Source organism: Apaloderma vittatum, unplaced genomic scaffold (genome assembly GCF_000703405.1).
Source record: "Apaloderma vittatum isolate BGI_N311 unplaced genomic scaffold, ASM70340v1 scaffold9383, whole genome shotgun sequence".
Taxonomy (NCBI): Eukaryota; Metazoa; Chordata; class Aves; order Trogoniformes; family Trogonidae; genus Apaloderma; species Apaloderma vittatum.
This window is the reverse complement of record NW_009706410.1, coordinates 54,536-71,899: the sequence shown is the minus strand read 5'-3', so window position 1 is coordinate 71,899 and position 17,364 is coordinate 54,536. Positions and strand designations below refer to the sequence as shown.

Below are 17,364 nucleotides of genomic sequence, written 5' to 3'. Positions count from 1 at the left end.
CCCCCTCTTTCTTCCCCTCCAACACTGCCTCCTCTGAAAGAAACAGCAGCATTTTATCAATCAGACCACCACTTGAATCTGTAAAATCTATTTAGGCTCAGCACAAGCAGAAAGGCACTCTGCAGACTGCAGCTAAATCTACTAAAAACAAAGGAGATAAAAGAGTCTGGGCAGACCACTAATAAGACTCTACTGAGGAGTATGAGCAGTTCATGTAAGGGGCAAAGTCACCACCAGCGGAAGGCTTTGGTCTGCAGTCTTGTGATTATATCAGGTACCCATCCTCACTTGACTTGAGACAACCCACTTTTTATTCATTTGCACTTAGCTCATGAGGGTCTATATGTGCTCCTGATAGCACAAGCTCAGTTCCTACCTGTTGTCTACCTTGTGATAATCTGCGTATCACCCAAACTGCCAAACCTGTCCACCTAGAAAGATAAGTGATTATTCACTCGGCAAAGTAAAACCCTCGTGTGTCGGATGCAATTCCTCTCATATTAAAGGTACTCACACCACCACAGCTTAGTCTTTCAGACAGATAAGCCGTACTGATGCAAAGCACATTTGCTCCGTGAAATGACGTGCACCCTCAGAGTTGTGGCGATATAAATAAATAATGGTACTTGAGTTCCTGGAAATCCAATACTGTCACTCTTTGTTTTTCAATTGCTTTCCTACAATACATCTTGGGGGAAAAAAAAACCCCAAAATATAAATAAATAAATAAATAAATAAATAAATAAATAAATAAATAAATAAATAAATAAATAAAGGGGAAAAAAAGAAAAAAAAGAAAAGATAACTGCTCAAATATTTCCCAGCAAAACAGTGCCTTTTGCAAGCACTTTGGATCAGCAGCAGCCTCCTTCATCACACCTGCCTGACTAATACAAGAGTTGCAACGGCAGAGCTGCAGATCTGTGCATCAGCTGTGCATTGGCTACAGGGAATGTGCTTGCTGCACACAAGTGCTACAACTAATATTGATAGCTACTATGACAAAAGGACTTGATCAGATGAAATTCAGGCTCAGGGCAGCCCCCACAGAATTTTAATCTCAATCTACTCACTGCGCCAATGTGCTTTAAAACTAGTGGTCCAATCTCTTCAGCGTTAAGCAAGACACCAGCTCTAAGGATCTTATGAGTTACCTGTAGTAGAGGTCAGGATCCAGAGAGGAAAGAGCAAAGCAAAAATGATGATAGCCCTGGATTTCAGAAGAGCAGATTTCAACTAGTTCTGGGACTTGCTGAACCAGGCTAAACACCTAACTGTGACAAAATTATCCTAACGGGCCACATCTGACTTATGGAACATCTCAACACAAACTGGAACATCTCAATATAAAACTTTACAAAATGTACATAAATGCATTTGATATTTACAGTTAAACACATTAAAGACATTTAATGCCTTATCAAAGGTATTTCTCCTACAGATACCCATAGCAAGGTCAGCACTGAGGTGGGAGTGAGTGCTGTCGCTCGCTGTCTCTCAACATGGGAGGCGAGCAGGCTGTGCAGTCGGGGGTAACACACGAGGGCAGATGTTTGCCTCCTGCTCCAAGCGCACCATGTGTTATTGCCCCATCCAAGCTGTCCTTCCACCTCCAGCGTGGCTCAGCACACAGCCACACTGAGGAAAGCAGTAGCAGCAGTTATGTCTTCTCTCTGGCTTCTTTCACATATTTACCAGCCCTGTCCATCCTTGCAGCAAAACAAAAGTACCGGAAGAGTGAGCTGCGTATGCTCCAGAACACTGAGGATGGCAAAACAGTTCTCAACTTTCATGTCTGTTTTACAGTATACACTTTCCTGTTTCTCTCTTACCCCACAGTGAGAGTCTGCCTAAAGCTGTTCTTGCTCAGATGGAGGCCAGGATCCTGGACCAGGACACAGGCAGAGAGCCAATTCGGAATGCCTGGCAGTACCTGCAGTGTACAGCAACCCAGTACTGCAACCCACTGCTCCCTGCTGGAACACAGAGGACTTTGAGTAAGATAAAAATCACCTATGTAGCACTGTACAAACAGCCCTGCAAGAGCAAACTGTGCAGCACACACACTGTATTATCTAATCATTCATCACCTGAATAATCCTATGAATAGTTGTATGCCTAAGAAGTATTTGCAGGCTTAAAAGCTGTGTGGTCACAGATTAGCACTGGACCCACTTCTGTGAGTCTGTGATGACTGGTTAAAAAAATTCCAGTGAGGATCTTGCCGAGTAAACAAGTTAATTTGATAAGCAGAACTTTCTCTATGCTATTTGGAATGGCAGCAGCCCTCTTTAAACAGTCATCTTTCTTCTGGAGCCTCATTCTTACTATGTGAGCAGCAAAGGAAAGTAATTATGTCAAACAGGAGCCACACACCACTCTTAATCTATAAGGCACAAAAGGGAGGTAATTACATTTTAATGGAAGCCAAGCTTTGTAAACCAAGACTTTCAGGTATTTATTTTCATCTGTTGAAAAGAATGTAAAAATTCACTCATGGCACTGCTGAACTCCTGTATATAAAAATGAAGCAGTCTCCCCAAAAGCAATATAAATCATTTGAAATAGGAAAAACTGTGCTGATGGAAGGTTAGAATGACGAATTTCAACAGCAGGTGTTCAGGACACTTTTATTCCAGGAACTTGCATTCAGTCCCATTTTGTACAGAGGAAGGCAGTCTGCCTTCTGTCTAAAGGGCTCCCTCCATCTCATTAGGGCAAATTTTCAAAAGCATCTAGCTGGAACAGTGGTGCAGGGCAATGGTGTAAGCGGGTGCAGGGAACTTCTGAATTTTGAGGATGAAATGCCAACTCATGTGGAAGGAAGAAGTCTTGATTTTGACCAAGTCAAGGATTTCATCCCTTGGTGAAAAAATTCTCACCCTAAAGAGGTTCACCATGGCCTCCAGGAACGGAAACTGTATTACCTTGTGATTTCTGTGGTTCTAGAAATAAATCCCTTGATTTCTAAAATACCCTTTAAACATTATATCTCTTCTACTTCTAGAGAAAGAGAGCCTTTCATGGCCCCTTAATTCCTTTTTTCTCCTATTTTCCTGCATTATAAACAGTATTTACATATTCTGAATAGTTTAAGAAGGAAAAACTATACTATGATAACAATTTTGTTCCAAGATTAAGTCTTCTGAAAAGCCTGTTTAAGCAACACAGTTCTACTATATGGAAAAAAAAAACAACAAAAACAAACAAAGAGCAATACCTCATGAGCTAAACAGCAGTGAAAGGCAAGTCTCCAATGAATCAATGTCCTTGATGTGACTTTTACTTCATTAATATATTACAATTGATTATATCCTCTATACTTTGTGCTGTTTAATGACCTTCTCTAGTTGTCTGTAAGTGTTTCTCAATCCCTCCACTCTTCCAGTCCCTCCTCTCCAGCAGGTTTTGTTCTACTTCTCACTTTGTTAAATTTCCATTTCGGATAGACTTGTATGTGTTCCCAGTTGAACACAAGATGGACTCAATTCAAACCTAAAGGGTGGAGCTGCACCATATAAGCCAGGAAGTCAAACTGCAATGTCTGTTGTGAATGGGGAACAGCTAGATTTATGCCTGTTCAAACAGTAACGTATCTGACAAAGAAAAGGACCAAGGGGGCACTCATGGAAAAAGTTTCATTCATCTTCTTTCTCAATGGACTTGCAAAAAGAGTAAATGTGGAGAAAAATTTATCCAATTTGTTCTAAAACCAACTGCAAAGCTCTGAATCTTAGACAGTCAAAAGCCATTGCTTGAACCTGACATACAGATGTAAGATGTTAAAAACATTCCCTTTAACATCCTTACTTAAAGTAGGCAAGAATTACAGGAAGCTTTTTTTTTAAGAGGTCATTTTTTGAAAACAAAGATTTTCAGCAGAAAGGTTTAATTTTGGTGATTTACTTCATTCAAATATTTGGGAGAAAAAGTTTAAAATTCTCTAGGCACACAAAAGACCATAAAGACATATGCATTTTCTGATTTCGCTGGATGATCTAATTGTCCAAAGACAAAGACCAGGAAAGTTTCATCTCTTTTTCTTTACATCTAAGCCACATGTATCAAAGATGTTCAAAGAATCATAGAATAGAGTTGTTCAGGTTGGAAAAGACCTTTAGGATCATCGAGTCCAACGAACATTAGAGTCTTGAGAGTAAGTATTTAGAAGACTGTGACGGATAAACTCTTCCAGCAAAGTCTGTTTTGCAGCTGGAGACTGCTGAAGGTGTCTAGCTAACCGGAAAGTGATTCACAGAAGTAGCTCGCTTTGCTCTTCTGTTTGCTTCTTCTTCTCATTTGCCTCTGGTATATTTGCAGTGCTGCTTCTGTAGGATAAGGGCTTTCTTATTGTTCTATGTCATGTTCAGTGCTCAGCACAAGAGGGACCCATTCCCAGCTGCCTCTTCAGGCCTCTGTCTATGTACACAAGATCCCTCTGAATGTCAGCAAGACAGGTGCAGGCACAGACAGACACATTCAGAGTTTACTCTGTGCATTCACATGCCAGCAGGAGACTCAGAAGACAAAAACTATTAACAATCCATTTGGAGTTGGGCATATACCTATACAGCAAAAAGATCACACACTGAGGCAGTTTATACACCAAACTGAGATCTATATCATATATAAATATATTTATTAAACATAAATAATTATTTACCAGAAAGTTGCTTGTGATATGCCATGAATAGAGACCCTATTTTATAGAGTTAGCTTTTGAAAAGCAGGCACAGCACCAGGCTGTGCTTTCTGCATCTGCCTCAGATGGGATCTACCCTCAGGGCAAGGGACACAGGCTTGGCTTTGATCATTGCTCCACACTCTGAAAAACTGCCTGCAAAACTTTCGCAGTAAGCACAGATCTAAGAAAAGATAGAGAGATGGTGACGTGGAAAATGAGATGGAGGGATAAAGAGAGGGGAGAAAGAAAGCTTGAAAGGAAAGGAAGTGAAGTAGTAGTAGTAAAGGAAAGGAAAGAACAGCAAGGAAGAAATAGGGTTTTCTCTCCGTTTCACTGCTGGGAACAGTAATGAGTGCAAACATTTGCTGATGGCATATCTTTTATCACAGCAAATCCCACAGCTTCAGGCATTTTCACGGTCAAGGGCACTGACTAGTGCCAAAGAGGCTGGACCACTCTTGCAAGCCAGGAAAGTGAGACAATAAGCATGTAACAGAATTGGCACATACAAGGCTATTTAAACTTTCACCCACAAGGGTCTGTATTAAGCCTTAAAAGAAACTCCTGCAGGCACAAGAGGGTTAAAAAAGAATATTTGCCACATTCATTTTTCTACCTTTTGGAGCAGCATAGAAAATTTAATCTGAAATACAAAGCAGAGGGTGAGAATACATGGAGGTCTAGGCTTCCCATGAAACTTCCTAACGTTTTCTTTTCAAAATAACATGTAAAAAAATAAAAATTTCTCTCTCCTCTTCTCCTACAAGCATTTCCTCTTTCCTGGAATCAGGGTTGTGTCAATCAGATTGATATTATAGTATGATCTGACAATCCATTCAAATTACTTATCCAAGCAGTATAATTTTTCACATGTACAAATATAGTCTCAAGGGAGACTACACTGTAAAGCCTCCTAGAAACACAAGGAAATGGAAGCAGAAAAAATACCATTAAAATACATCCAAACTTTTTTAGTTCTGCACTGCACTGGCAGCTTGCTAGCAGCTTGAATCTGGCCCACACTGTAACCACCACTGTATTTTACTTTTCTTATACGGCTTACTGTTGTTCCCACTTAAACTGAGAAGAATTGCATTTCCTCATGTTATGGCAGCAAGGAGTCAAATCACAGAGACATGTCTCAGAGCCTAAAGTTTCCAGTAAGTTTTACTTCATCTTGAAATAACAAACCTTGTCTTCAGACTAGTTCAGGAAAACACAATCAAGCATTTAGTACCCAGTTTCACCCTTCTGGACCACTGTTTCTTCTCTTGGTTTTCACATTTCTCAGCTCCATAAGGCATAAATTATTCATGGCAAAAGTGCCTCTCACAATGTTTATGCAGTGCTTAGTACAATGGCACTCTTTTTCAGCTGGGGCCTCTGGGCACTCATGCAATACAAATAATCATGATGATAGCAACAATAATAACAGCCAGCTCTGCTGTTCCCACCGGGCATCCACTGCCAGTGCCTGCCCCGCAAAGCTCAGATCACTGTATTTCACTGCAGGCTCCGGGTCAGTGCCAGAGGCAGTCTTCAATAAACCTGCGTCATACTTTAGAGCATGAGAAAAAACTTCCAGTTTTGCCTTTCAGATTTTTGTTTAACTATCACAGCTGTTTCCTAATATGAGAAAATCCCTCATTTTTGTATCTAATTAGTTTGAGCAGATCCTATTATTCTGCCTCCTGTAATACTAATTATTACGCTAGCTGCATGCTTGCACGACTAACGAGTTACATTAAAGATGGGGAATTCTGAAACCTACAGAGGGAAATACAGCACAAGTGTGATGCCAAAACAGGAGACACCAGCATCTTTCGAACTAAAGAAAATCACAGACCTAACAAGTCATTTCTTCACCCCCTCTGATCCCTCCAGCTGCTCTTTAGGAAACATTTTGTTGCTGTGCAAAGGCAAAGTTGAGGAAGGGCACCTTGGAAAACCTGATTTCCCAATATACAAAATGGAATGGGCCACAGGTGGTCCTTCTCATCAGTGCAGCACAAAGTTTGTCTGAGCAATGAACAGCTGCTTATCAGGTGAGCAATTCAGTCATATATGGCTGTGAGCTCCTTGAAACAGCCAGTGGTCAAGTTACCCTGCCAAAGCCCAGTCACTCTGTCCTGGCAGTGCACTGTGAGTAAGATGTCCTCTCTGCAGGTAGAAATCAAGGCTGCCACTGTTGTGCTCAAAACCCACATGTTGCTTCCTGCTCCTGGCACCAAAGTAAGGACAGGGATATACCTGCTCATTAACAGAAGCCCAGCTCTGTGTTTTGACATTCAGCTCCCTAAGAAGCCACAAGGTAGGTCAGTGTCAAACTGTCTCAGATTCACTGAGATTACTAACATCAGAACGAAAGACCCTAATTAAAGACTGCAGTTCAGACACTCTTCTTGAAGTAAATCAACACATTCTGATAATTGTAACTGCACACTAGGATGAAAGGGAGCAGCAGCTAATAGTCAGAGCATGGAGTCAAGAGTCAGTAACTCCTAGCTGAGTGCCTGGACCTGCCACTGATACTGTCTCAACCTGGAAAATCATTTAGCCTTTCCAATTTTCAAGTACTACTTTTCTTGAAGTTGTACTCTCAGCTCCAAGGAGTGATAGGAGGATTAGCCAATTACTACATGCAAAGATTGATAGATAAAAGAAACAATGTAGTGGAGATTATTTATATTGCACCAAACTCTAAAGTAAAGCTCTTAAAATTATAAGAAATTATTAAAAATACACAAAGCATAGTCTTTCCTTCACTGCAGCAGCACACACACCATGCCAAAATGCAGGGAACTGCACTGACACTTTGCTGGACCCTCAGATGCTACACCTGATCGCTACCACTCAAAAGAGATTACAGTCATTAACAACTCATGTAGGTGTTGTCTTCATTGGAGAAACGTTTCCAAATATTGCATGTTGGAAGATTTGATCTTTGGATGCTACCCTAATGATTAAACACAACAGTGGCGTAAGCAGGTTTGCCAACCTTAGTTGGAACAGTTTTCCCATGTGGCAAGGACTGAGCTGAGTGAGAATATACTGTAAATTAATAAAAAGTTGGGAGGAGAGATTTATTAAAAAGAACTAATAAAGCCAAGTGAAAAATTTATCAGAAAGAACCATATTTCAAAAAATGAAGGGTACACTGAAGAAAGAGCAGAGTGCTTATTCTATTTAATTTTATCTTAATCAGATGAATAAATAGATGAAAGTACAATAGTTAGGAAGAGAGAGAGAGGACAGACGAGAGTGATGGAAAGAGAGAAAAAAGAAGTAAGGCCTACCAGGCAACCCAGCTCAATAAAAATAAATTCCTCCTTTCTCAGCGTTTAAAACAAAATGTTTCCTGAATCCTGACAATACCCCATTCTTTTACTTTCTGGCTGGCTGGAACTCAAACAACCATCAATCAAGTTTGGGTGGCCGTGAAGTAGGCCAGATGGAGCATGTCGGAAGCGTTTTTTTGCTCTCCAGTGCAAGTTGGCCATTAGAACAGCCACTCGACAGAAGTGCCTGAGTCTTTCACATCTGTCAAGACAGTTTAGGGAGACCTTGAACATCCCCGGCCTCGCTGACACTGATTAGAATATGCAATTGTGTTTGCTAGAGGAGAGGTGGCTGAATCCGCCGGGATTTCGTGATAAAAATTATCCTTTCATCCTTTCCAGCCTTTGTGGCAGGCTTTCTCATGACCTCATTTATGTACTAGATACACAAACCATGGTGTCTGGGATATCACTGTCACACTACTGACAATCTCTCTGTCCAAACGTACAATATTCAGGAATAGACGACAGTTTTCATCCTTGGTTAACTACACTTGAGCACAGCAGCCCAAGACCAAGCTAATGTCTTCAAATCTAAGAGCAGAGCTATAGAGAAAACAGCTCATTGGAAATCTAGATGAAAATCATATTGATCTGCTCTCCCCCTTAAATCTGATATACAGCAGAGTTTCTCTAATTCACCTCTTGTAAGTAGTGAGCTCCAAAACATCCATACTTAGAGTCAACTGCTCAGAATTAAAAATACTGAGAGAGTGCAACTACCTAATAAGGAAAAAATACTGGGGGATTTTTGTACCTTCCAAACTAATCAAAATGCTTCAAAAAGACTTTAAGGCTTTTCCATGATTGCTGAATAATATTAAAACAAATCCATAAGAACATTTAGGTCACGACTTGATCAGGCTGGCATCAATTCCCAAGGTTAAAGAGTACCTCCTGGTTTAATTTAGTAGAATCTTTGTTATAGCTCATGGAAGTTCCTGGAAAACCAAAGCATACTTTATCAGAAAATCTGCAAAATTATAACCCTTGGGATTTTTTTGCAGGCAAGTTTTTATTCCCGTTAACCATAGATCAAACTCCTGTGAAATAGCAGACACAGGACTCATCCTACCAGCAAAGCTGCTGCATGTCCATGAAACGGAAAGGTGGATAAGCAACAGGAGAGTGGCAGTTACAGGAAACATCAATTTGTTTGCATTCTTCTCAAAGAATAGGGAAGGTGAGGAGGAACTTCAAACACCAAGACACTAAGGAAATGTGTCAGGTGAAGCCTGATACACAGTACTTCATCGGGCAAGTCTAGATGAAATAATTTGCTTTGCCCACCCACCTCACCTTCTTGGGTTCTTAACTAACCTAATTATTTACCTTTTTTTTTAAAAAAAATGAGAGAGGTTTGAAGATCTCAAAAGATATCTACTCCACATGCAAGCAGTGATCAAAAGAAAGACATATTTAGGTTATTTAGTGGGTGTAATGAACAACAAAGGAAGCATTACAATGACACTTTCTGTTTCAACACAAATCTGTAGATGACGTGCTTGGAATCCTGTGTACAGTCCAGTCTCTTCACCTCAAAAATTATCTTGCAGTAATAGAAGGAATTTAGGCAAGTCCAGCAGAGAGTATTCTTATCATGGGTAAATTGTTATACAACGACATACTTAAGTCAGAGGTTTTAGCTTTAAAAGGTGGCAAGTGACAAAAAGTAACAGAAGATATATAAAACTGCAATTGATTGGAGAAAGTAAGTAGGGGCTTTTACTCATCTCATTTACAACATGAAATCAAAAGGAAAAGTGATGTTAACAGAGAAGTACAAACACAACTTAAAGGAAGGAGAATTTCAGGGCACAGGAAAGGGAGTTAGTTAGGAAAATCATAAAAGCAAACTCTACCTGAATACAGTGGTACTTTTTAATCTTGTAATATTCTCAGTCAGTTCACATCTACTTTTGGTACTGTCAGCCTATTGCTGTCAGAGATGTACTCAGTGATGCAGCTCTTGAAGCACACAGCAGCCAGAAGAGTAACATTTAGTGGTAGAACAGGTTTCTGCAATCAGTAAGCCTCTCACTACTCTACTACCAGCATTCCCAAATGCCAGAGAGCCACTGCCCTGTTACTCCTGGCAATCACAGTAGGAGTATACTGCTTAGCATTTACACGTTTAGCTGCGTATCGATATAGACCTTACACAACACTGTGCCTCAGACAAAAAAAGACCCTGCTTCCAAGTAATGTATCATATGATTATTCTCTTGAATAGTCTTGAGTCACTGTGTGAAGCAATGGGTGAAACAGGAGGCTATTATGTATCCACAGTCCATTCCAAATGCTCAGACAATAATCTAGATCTTCTCATCTCCAAAGAATTAAATTGGGTCCTATTCAAACTGTAGATTGAATACGGTTTAATTTTTCCTTTATCTAGGTGTGGGTAGGGACTTACCCCCAACCTATGATTTCCTTCACCTCAGGAGGAAAACAAGTGCTCTTATTTCATCTAACATGTCAGCTCTCAGCTTTCCAATTCAGAAATGAAGTTCAGTAGAGCACAACATTTCACAGAGTACTAATCTCCTCGACCTAATTTCTTAGTCTACTTCCTCCTACTGCTGCCAACACACTGTCCAGTGTAGCTCCCACGTAGTTATACCCACAGATCTGAAATATGGATCTCTTATCTTAGCTCAGGGCCCAGGCAAGCTGCAAGTATGTGACTTTGCTGTGTGCTGCTCCGACTAATGCCAACAGCAGATGAACAAGCAGGTGGCATGCAGGAAGACAACGTGAGATTTCTAATGCAAATCAAGAGAGCAGAATTCCTGCTCACGGTCATGACCACAAAACTATATTTGCACATATTTCTCCTTTTGCATTCCATCAAATCAAATGAAGTCAGGTTTCCTAATTCAGTCAAACTACATAACTATGTTTACTGTGGTCAGTCCCAGTCTGGGTTTCAGTCTCTGCTATGACTCACTCACATTGAAAATCAGTTAACTCCAACCCAACAATTTCACAAGCTCTGCCTTTAAAATTGTAAGTTGAAGACAACCCTGTACTACCCAATAGCACTGGTCTCACAAAACGATGCTACATCAACGCTCTGCTTTGTCTCCCTCTCCCCATTTCTGACAGCCACGGATAGAATATACTGACTCAGCAGGAGCAGAATAAGGCAGAGGGCTGCTCGTAGCTGAGGCAGCAGCAGCCCTCTGGCAGCACAATAGGAAGCTTCATTCAGTAAACTCCCAGATGCCACTTAGGCATAGAAACTTACTCTAAAACCAAAAACAACAACAAAGTCCTTCCCCCCAAACCCATAAACAATAAAATCGCACAGCTCAAAGCCCTTCCTGCATTCCCACCCAGTCACTTCCATCCCCAAATGAAGATGTTTATTGCTGCCAACTCAACCAAGTCGGCTGAACAATCTAGTTGCATCCCTTCTGCTTCACAGCTTGTCACTATCTATGCAGGTTCTAGACTCGGCACTTTATTTGATTAACTCCATGGATAGCGTGTGAGGAAGAACAGTTGCAGCTGTAGAGACTGCAAAGCAGATGGATGCGTGCACACACACGGAACGTGTCTGCAGCCTCATCAGGCGCAGCTCTGGTTGCACAAGCAGGGCAGGCCACCTGCAAGTACTCCTCAGATCAATGGCGCACCACCAACCACAATTTGAGAATTGCTTGTCCCAGTTGCACCTGTCGCTCCTAATCACATTTATTTTTATGATTATCCAAGTATTCAGAGTCTGGAATGTGTTAAACCTAGCTGGTTTTAAGCAAACAAATGCTAGAGCAGTATAGCTCGTATAATCCACTTAAAACATATTACTTCTGTATCTCAAACAAGATCTCACAGCTTTAGCTCCCACTATAAATCATCCTACACACAGAACACCTGCTACTCCAGCAAAAGAGTACATTTAAAGGCTTTAATGATTAGAAAGAAAATAAGTTTGTCCAAGGGCCACCTGGAAACACAAATGCAGGGCATATGCCTTTCTGTGTAGTAGGAATTACACTGTCACTTGCATTTAAATATGACAGATACATTCTGTGCTCTCCTTCCTGCTGTCTTTGAATAAGGAATATACAATCCCAAGGATGCAGAATATCCACATATTTCAGTGTACAGGGAGCAGAACATTCCTTCAATACTATTTGTCCAGAAGGAAAGCAGTTCATTTTTCAAAAAGTCATTATTTGATACCAAATGAAACCTATACAAAAGGTGTCTTTACTGAGAGACGTTTTTACATGCTATTATTGGTCTGTTCCTGTTGAGTTATGAAAAGCACCTGTAGTCAACAAGTCTAGTCTCATCAGCAAACTGGTAGCAGTACAGGTGGTCTAAGGTTAAAATTGGAGCTCTAATCTTCAGTTTCCCTCTCGCGTGTGACACTGCCTTAACTATACAACTTGGGAATATTTTCTGCCTGGCTGCTGAGAGATAGAAGCAGTGCAGAACCGAGGAAAACCCATGAAATTACAGTCTCCTGTACTACTGAGTTCCCACTGAAGCACATGGGACATCACAAATCCATTGATTTAAATGAACTAGCGTGCAGCTTTCAGCAAATGGAATTTACCTTGAGGTTTGGGTTTGGTAAGCTTCCCACAGGGCTTTGAGATTGTGACAGTCTTCTGGCAGTCAGCATTGTGGAGGGCTCTCTTTAGGTTTCCGGTTCGAGTCTTCAGGGCAGTATTCAAGTCACATTCTCCCCAGGCCTGGAACTGGTATTTGCACTCCGCTGCAACGAGTGAAAAAATGGCAATTTTTAAACCAAAATGACTGAACATGAAAACAAAAAGGATGTGAGTCTAACAGGATATCATAGACAGTCAGTGCTTGTAGACAAAAGGATCATGCAACTGAAGAAAGGAATCCCAAGAAAACTTTAAACATAATTTGCAGTGATAATTACTGCCTCCCTCGACAGACACACCAAATATTTTTAAATTTAAACTTCTTGCTTTTGCACAGATATTGCTTTACTGTCATATAAAGGAAAATACATTCAGCTATGGTGATACACAATAAATAAATGTTTTAAAGAAAGAAATAACAGCAGTGGGACATGTCATTCATGCTCTATATGGCCATTCCTCCATTTGTGTGATGTCAAAGATTACCAAATAAGGCTTGAATAGTTTCAAGAATGTATGTGCAACTACGAACTGGTCAAGTTTGAAACTGCAGCACTGATTGCCTTGGTAAGGTCACAGTGAAAACAAAGCCATACAAGTTGTACACCAGAAAAAAAAGCCAAGTTTGCAAGAGTAATCAGACCTGAGTCCTGGACAAGCATCTTGTCCCAGACAGATCTGACATATCTGTCTGAACTGTTAAGTATGAACCTTCTGAACCAAATAAGATAGATAAAATACACTGGTTTTCATTTACTCCTTTCACTGCACACACTGGCAACCACCCACACTTCATACTACAAATCACACATCACAAGGTCATGTAAAGCCTGTGGTAAGCATCGCAGGGATTCACAGCTGTGAGTGAACACATGACATTTACATTGCTGCCTCAGATAGGGATGTACACCACAGGAGAGCAGATTTCAGCCCGCTCCTGGAAGACTGAGTTTACAGTAAGTAGATTATATGGATTCTCTGCAGAGGAGCTGCTTTGCTCTGAAGATGCTGCCTTCCGATGCCTTACATGTATTTCAAGTTCATCGGAGCTAGTAGTAGTCCCTTCACCAAGACATTTCTAGAGCTAAGCAGAAAATACAAGCTTCCTGCTCCATACAAAAAGTAAAAATGAAAGCAAATCCTTTGAGAGAGCGATGCTTACCTCCAAATTGCTTCTTCCAGTTGCAGGGAATCTTACACTTCTGAGTCTTGGTGGTTTGTTTGCACTCAGCTCCAGTGCGAGTGCCTTCGCGCGTCCCCAGGCCACAGTCACCGCTGGTGGGCACACAGACGCTCCACTGCCATTCCCCACAGTCAGACTTCTTTGCCTTTTTCTCTGGATGAAGACAAGGGACCAAACCCAAGCAAGAGAAGTGGTCAGAATCAATGGTAACAGCACCCAAATGGGTGAATGAGGATGACATTCGTAAAACAATTGCTGCAAAAGATCTGGCATCCTCTTCACAGTTCTGCAAAGACAGGCCAGCCTGTTTGACTCCAAAGCAGGATAAATTATTCAGATGAGATATTCTTGATCATCTAGAAACTCTCAGGGATCACTGAACAAAATATGCAGGAGGACTCATCCAGAAAGGATACTTCTATTTCCAGTGGCATGCAAATGTTTTCACAGAATCATACAATAGTTTCAGCTGGAAGAGACCTTGGAGATCACTGAGTCCAGCCTTTGTCCCAGCCCTATCAACCAGCTAAATGATGGCCCCCAACGCAACATCCACCCATCTCTTAAACACCTCCAGGGACAGTGACTCAACCACCTCCCTGAGTAGCCTCTTCCAATGCCCGACAACCCCTTCAGTGAAGAAATTCTTCCTAATATCTAACCTGAAACTCACCTGGTGCAATTTAAATCTATTTCCCCTCATCCTATCACTCTCCACTAGGGAGAACAGACCAACCTCTGCCTCTCTACAACCTCCCTTCAGGTAGTTGTAGAGTGCGATGCGCTCTCCCCTCAATTTCCTCTTCTCTAGGCTAAACAGTCCCAGATCCCTCAGCCTTTCCTCACAAGACTTATGTTCTAAGCCCTTTACCAGCTTGGTAGCCCACCTCTGTACCCTCTCCAGCACCTCAATGTCCCTCTTGTAGCGAGGGGCCCAAAACTGGACACAGCACTCGAGGTGCAGCCTCACCAAAGCCAAGTACAGGGGCACGATCACCTCCCTGCTCCTGCTGACAACACCATTCCTGATACAGGCCAGGATGCCATTGGCCTTCTTGGCCACCTGGGCACACTGCTGGCTCATGTTCAGCTGCTGCCCATCAACACTCCCAAATCCCTCTCTGTCTGGCAGCTCTCAGCCACTCCCTAACCCTGTAGCACTGCTGGGGGTTGTTGTGGCCGAAGTGCAGGACTCAGCATTTGGCCTTATTGAATTTCACGGAGTTTGCCTTGGCCCAGCAATCCAGCTTATCCAGATCCCTCTGTAGGGCCTCCCTACCCTCAGGCAGATCGACACTTCCACCCAGCTTGGTGTCATCTGCAAACTTACTGAGGGTGCACTCCATCCCCTCGTCCAAATGATGGACGATTTAACATCCAAAGATGTTAAACAGGAGTGGCCCCAGTACTGAGCCCTGGGGGACACCACTCGTGACTGGTTGCCAACTGGATTTAACTCCATTGACCACAACTCTTTGGACTCTGCCATCTAACCAGTTTTTCACCCAGTGAAGCGTATGCCCGTCCAACTGAAGCACTACGCACTATACAGATTAGAAATATATGTGTTGATGATGTGTATCAGAGGATCTCAGCTCCTCTGGGACAAAGCTGTGGGATACAAACTTTTAACTTGTACACCGTGCCACATTTTATGTCAGAATATGACCAAAACTCTAAAGGCAAAGAAAAAACTACATGGCAAAGTGTACTTGAAATGCTGTTAATACAGGTGAGGCTGCTGCTCAGTGACATAAGGAAGGAACATGATTTCATTTAAATCTTTAAACTCAAGTCTGATGAAAAAAGAGAGCAATGTTATCAAACCCAAGTAATCATAAAAATAATTAAATAGGCCCCCAAAACATCACAAGTAACTTTAAATATCCTTATGTAAAATAGTTTTCCTTCTAGCTCTTTTATATTTGCATTCACATTTTCTCATATTTCTATACAGACAGAATGCATAGAAACGCCTTATTTTTTTAAATGGGAACACTAATTCTGAAAGACTCCTAGGTCTTTTACCTGGTGTGTAAGTAGCCTGTAAATAAGAGCTTAAGAAAACTACCCAAAGATCTGTTCATTAAAAAACGTCACAACTGGGTTTGATAGATAGGAATTTTCCACCCCAGGCCTGTCTCTCCTGTAATGAGGTCTGAGCTTATCACTGACAGAAAGCAATTACCGCTGGATGTCTGGCTGTCTATGTGCAGCAGCAAGTTAGTTCAACTCTTTGTTAGAGGATTTCCACATCACACAGCTCCGGCGTAGCATTGTCATACACAACACTGAATGAGCAACGTGATCACTGCTCTTTCATCACTCCTATGTAGTTCTCCTAAGTCAACTACGAATCTATTCACAGAGCAAATTTTAAGCTGCCTTGAAATACCCACTTTGTGATAAACTAAGGACTCCAGTCTTCTGGGCTGTCACGCTGTCAGCTTTCAAGGAAACTACCTTCTGTTTTCCTATTTAACACAGGAAAACATGTCACAGCCACAAGTCCCTACCCTGCATGTCAAAAGGTTAACAAACGACCTGAATTTCATAACAAAACCAGAAGCATTTGACATTCTCACACACGCAATCTGTCTTGGGGATTAACTCTGAATTACACTGGACCTTACCTGGTTTCTCTTTTTTGCCAGCCTCGGTGGTACTCACAGCTGCCAGAATGAAAACGAGTGCCAGGAGGGCAGCTGTGAACATTCGACGTTGTTGCTGTTGCATTCTGGGGATTAACAAGAAAGAAGAAAAAGAGGTGAGTTGGACTGTTAAAAAGTGGGACTCCATCTAAAATGTTGCTACGGCTTTTTTGGAAAGTTCTGCTTCAGGGCCACAAGACACAAAGAGGTCAGACATAACTAGCCATTGGTAGAATAGGCAGTTATCTTGATTCCAGAGAGAGTACAAAGATTTTTAAGAATTGCTTTACAGCCTGTGTACCAAATCCCTGATCGACATTCCTCGTGCTAGGAACGAGTTTTGGCATGGGAAGTTCAGTAATTATTGCTCATCTTCGAGAAACCTGTTAGAGAATCCAAGCTCCTGTTGGGCCTGGAACTTCTCTCTTCTTTTCTGACCTCTGGCTATGATTTATTGTGTAAAACTAAACACAGTATATGCTTTGTGTTTCAGCTTACCCATTCATATGAAGTAGGCATTGCTACACTGTCCACCTTGCAAGGGTTCCAATTCTGATTAGGCTTACTTGACATCTGAGAAGAGCTTCTTTCATGAAAACTTATAGTATGAGATGCATTATCTTAATTGTCATTGGCATGTTGCTACCTACCTTTTCCTTCCCCTCCAATTAGTGTCTCTTCCTAATATAAATTAAGCTAAATGCCTGCAATGTAAAATGGGCAGAGACAGGACTTGCACACACAGCTAGATGTTGCCCATAGCATGCTAACGAACCCAAAATCTGGATTTGGGAAGCAAATACTCAAATTAAAAAAGGTATTAAAAACATTCACATGGTGAAGCATCTGTTACGACCCAGTCATCAAAAGCCATTCAGCC

At 41.5% G+C, this 17,364-nt stretch overlaps 1 protein-coding gene across 1 annotated transcript in view; it reads right to left on the bottom strand.

The window, feature by feature from the left end:
* Positions 1–16,570, bottom strand: part of PTN (pleiotrophin) — an 18,668-nt gene extending 2,098 nt beyond the window's left edge. The window contains exons 1-3 of the mRNA XM_009865783.1: positions 16,467–16,570; positions 13,813–13,986; positions 12,593–12,754 (exon numbers count right to left, since the gene is read on the bottom strand). Coding sequence (XP_009864085.1) covers positions 12,593–12,754; positions 13,813–13,986; positions 16,467–16,569 — 439 coding nt within the window. The 5' untranslated portion in view covers position 16,570. The remainder of the gene's footprint in view (positions 1–12,592; positions 12,755–13,812; positions 13,987–16,466) is intronic.
* Between the last annotated feature and the right edge of the window lie 794 nt (positions 16,571–17,364).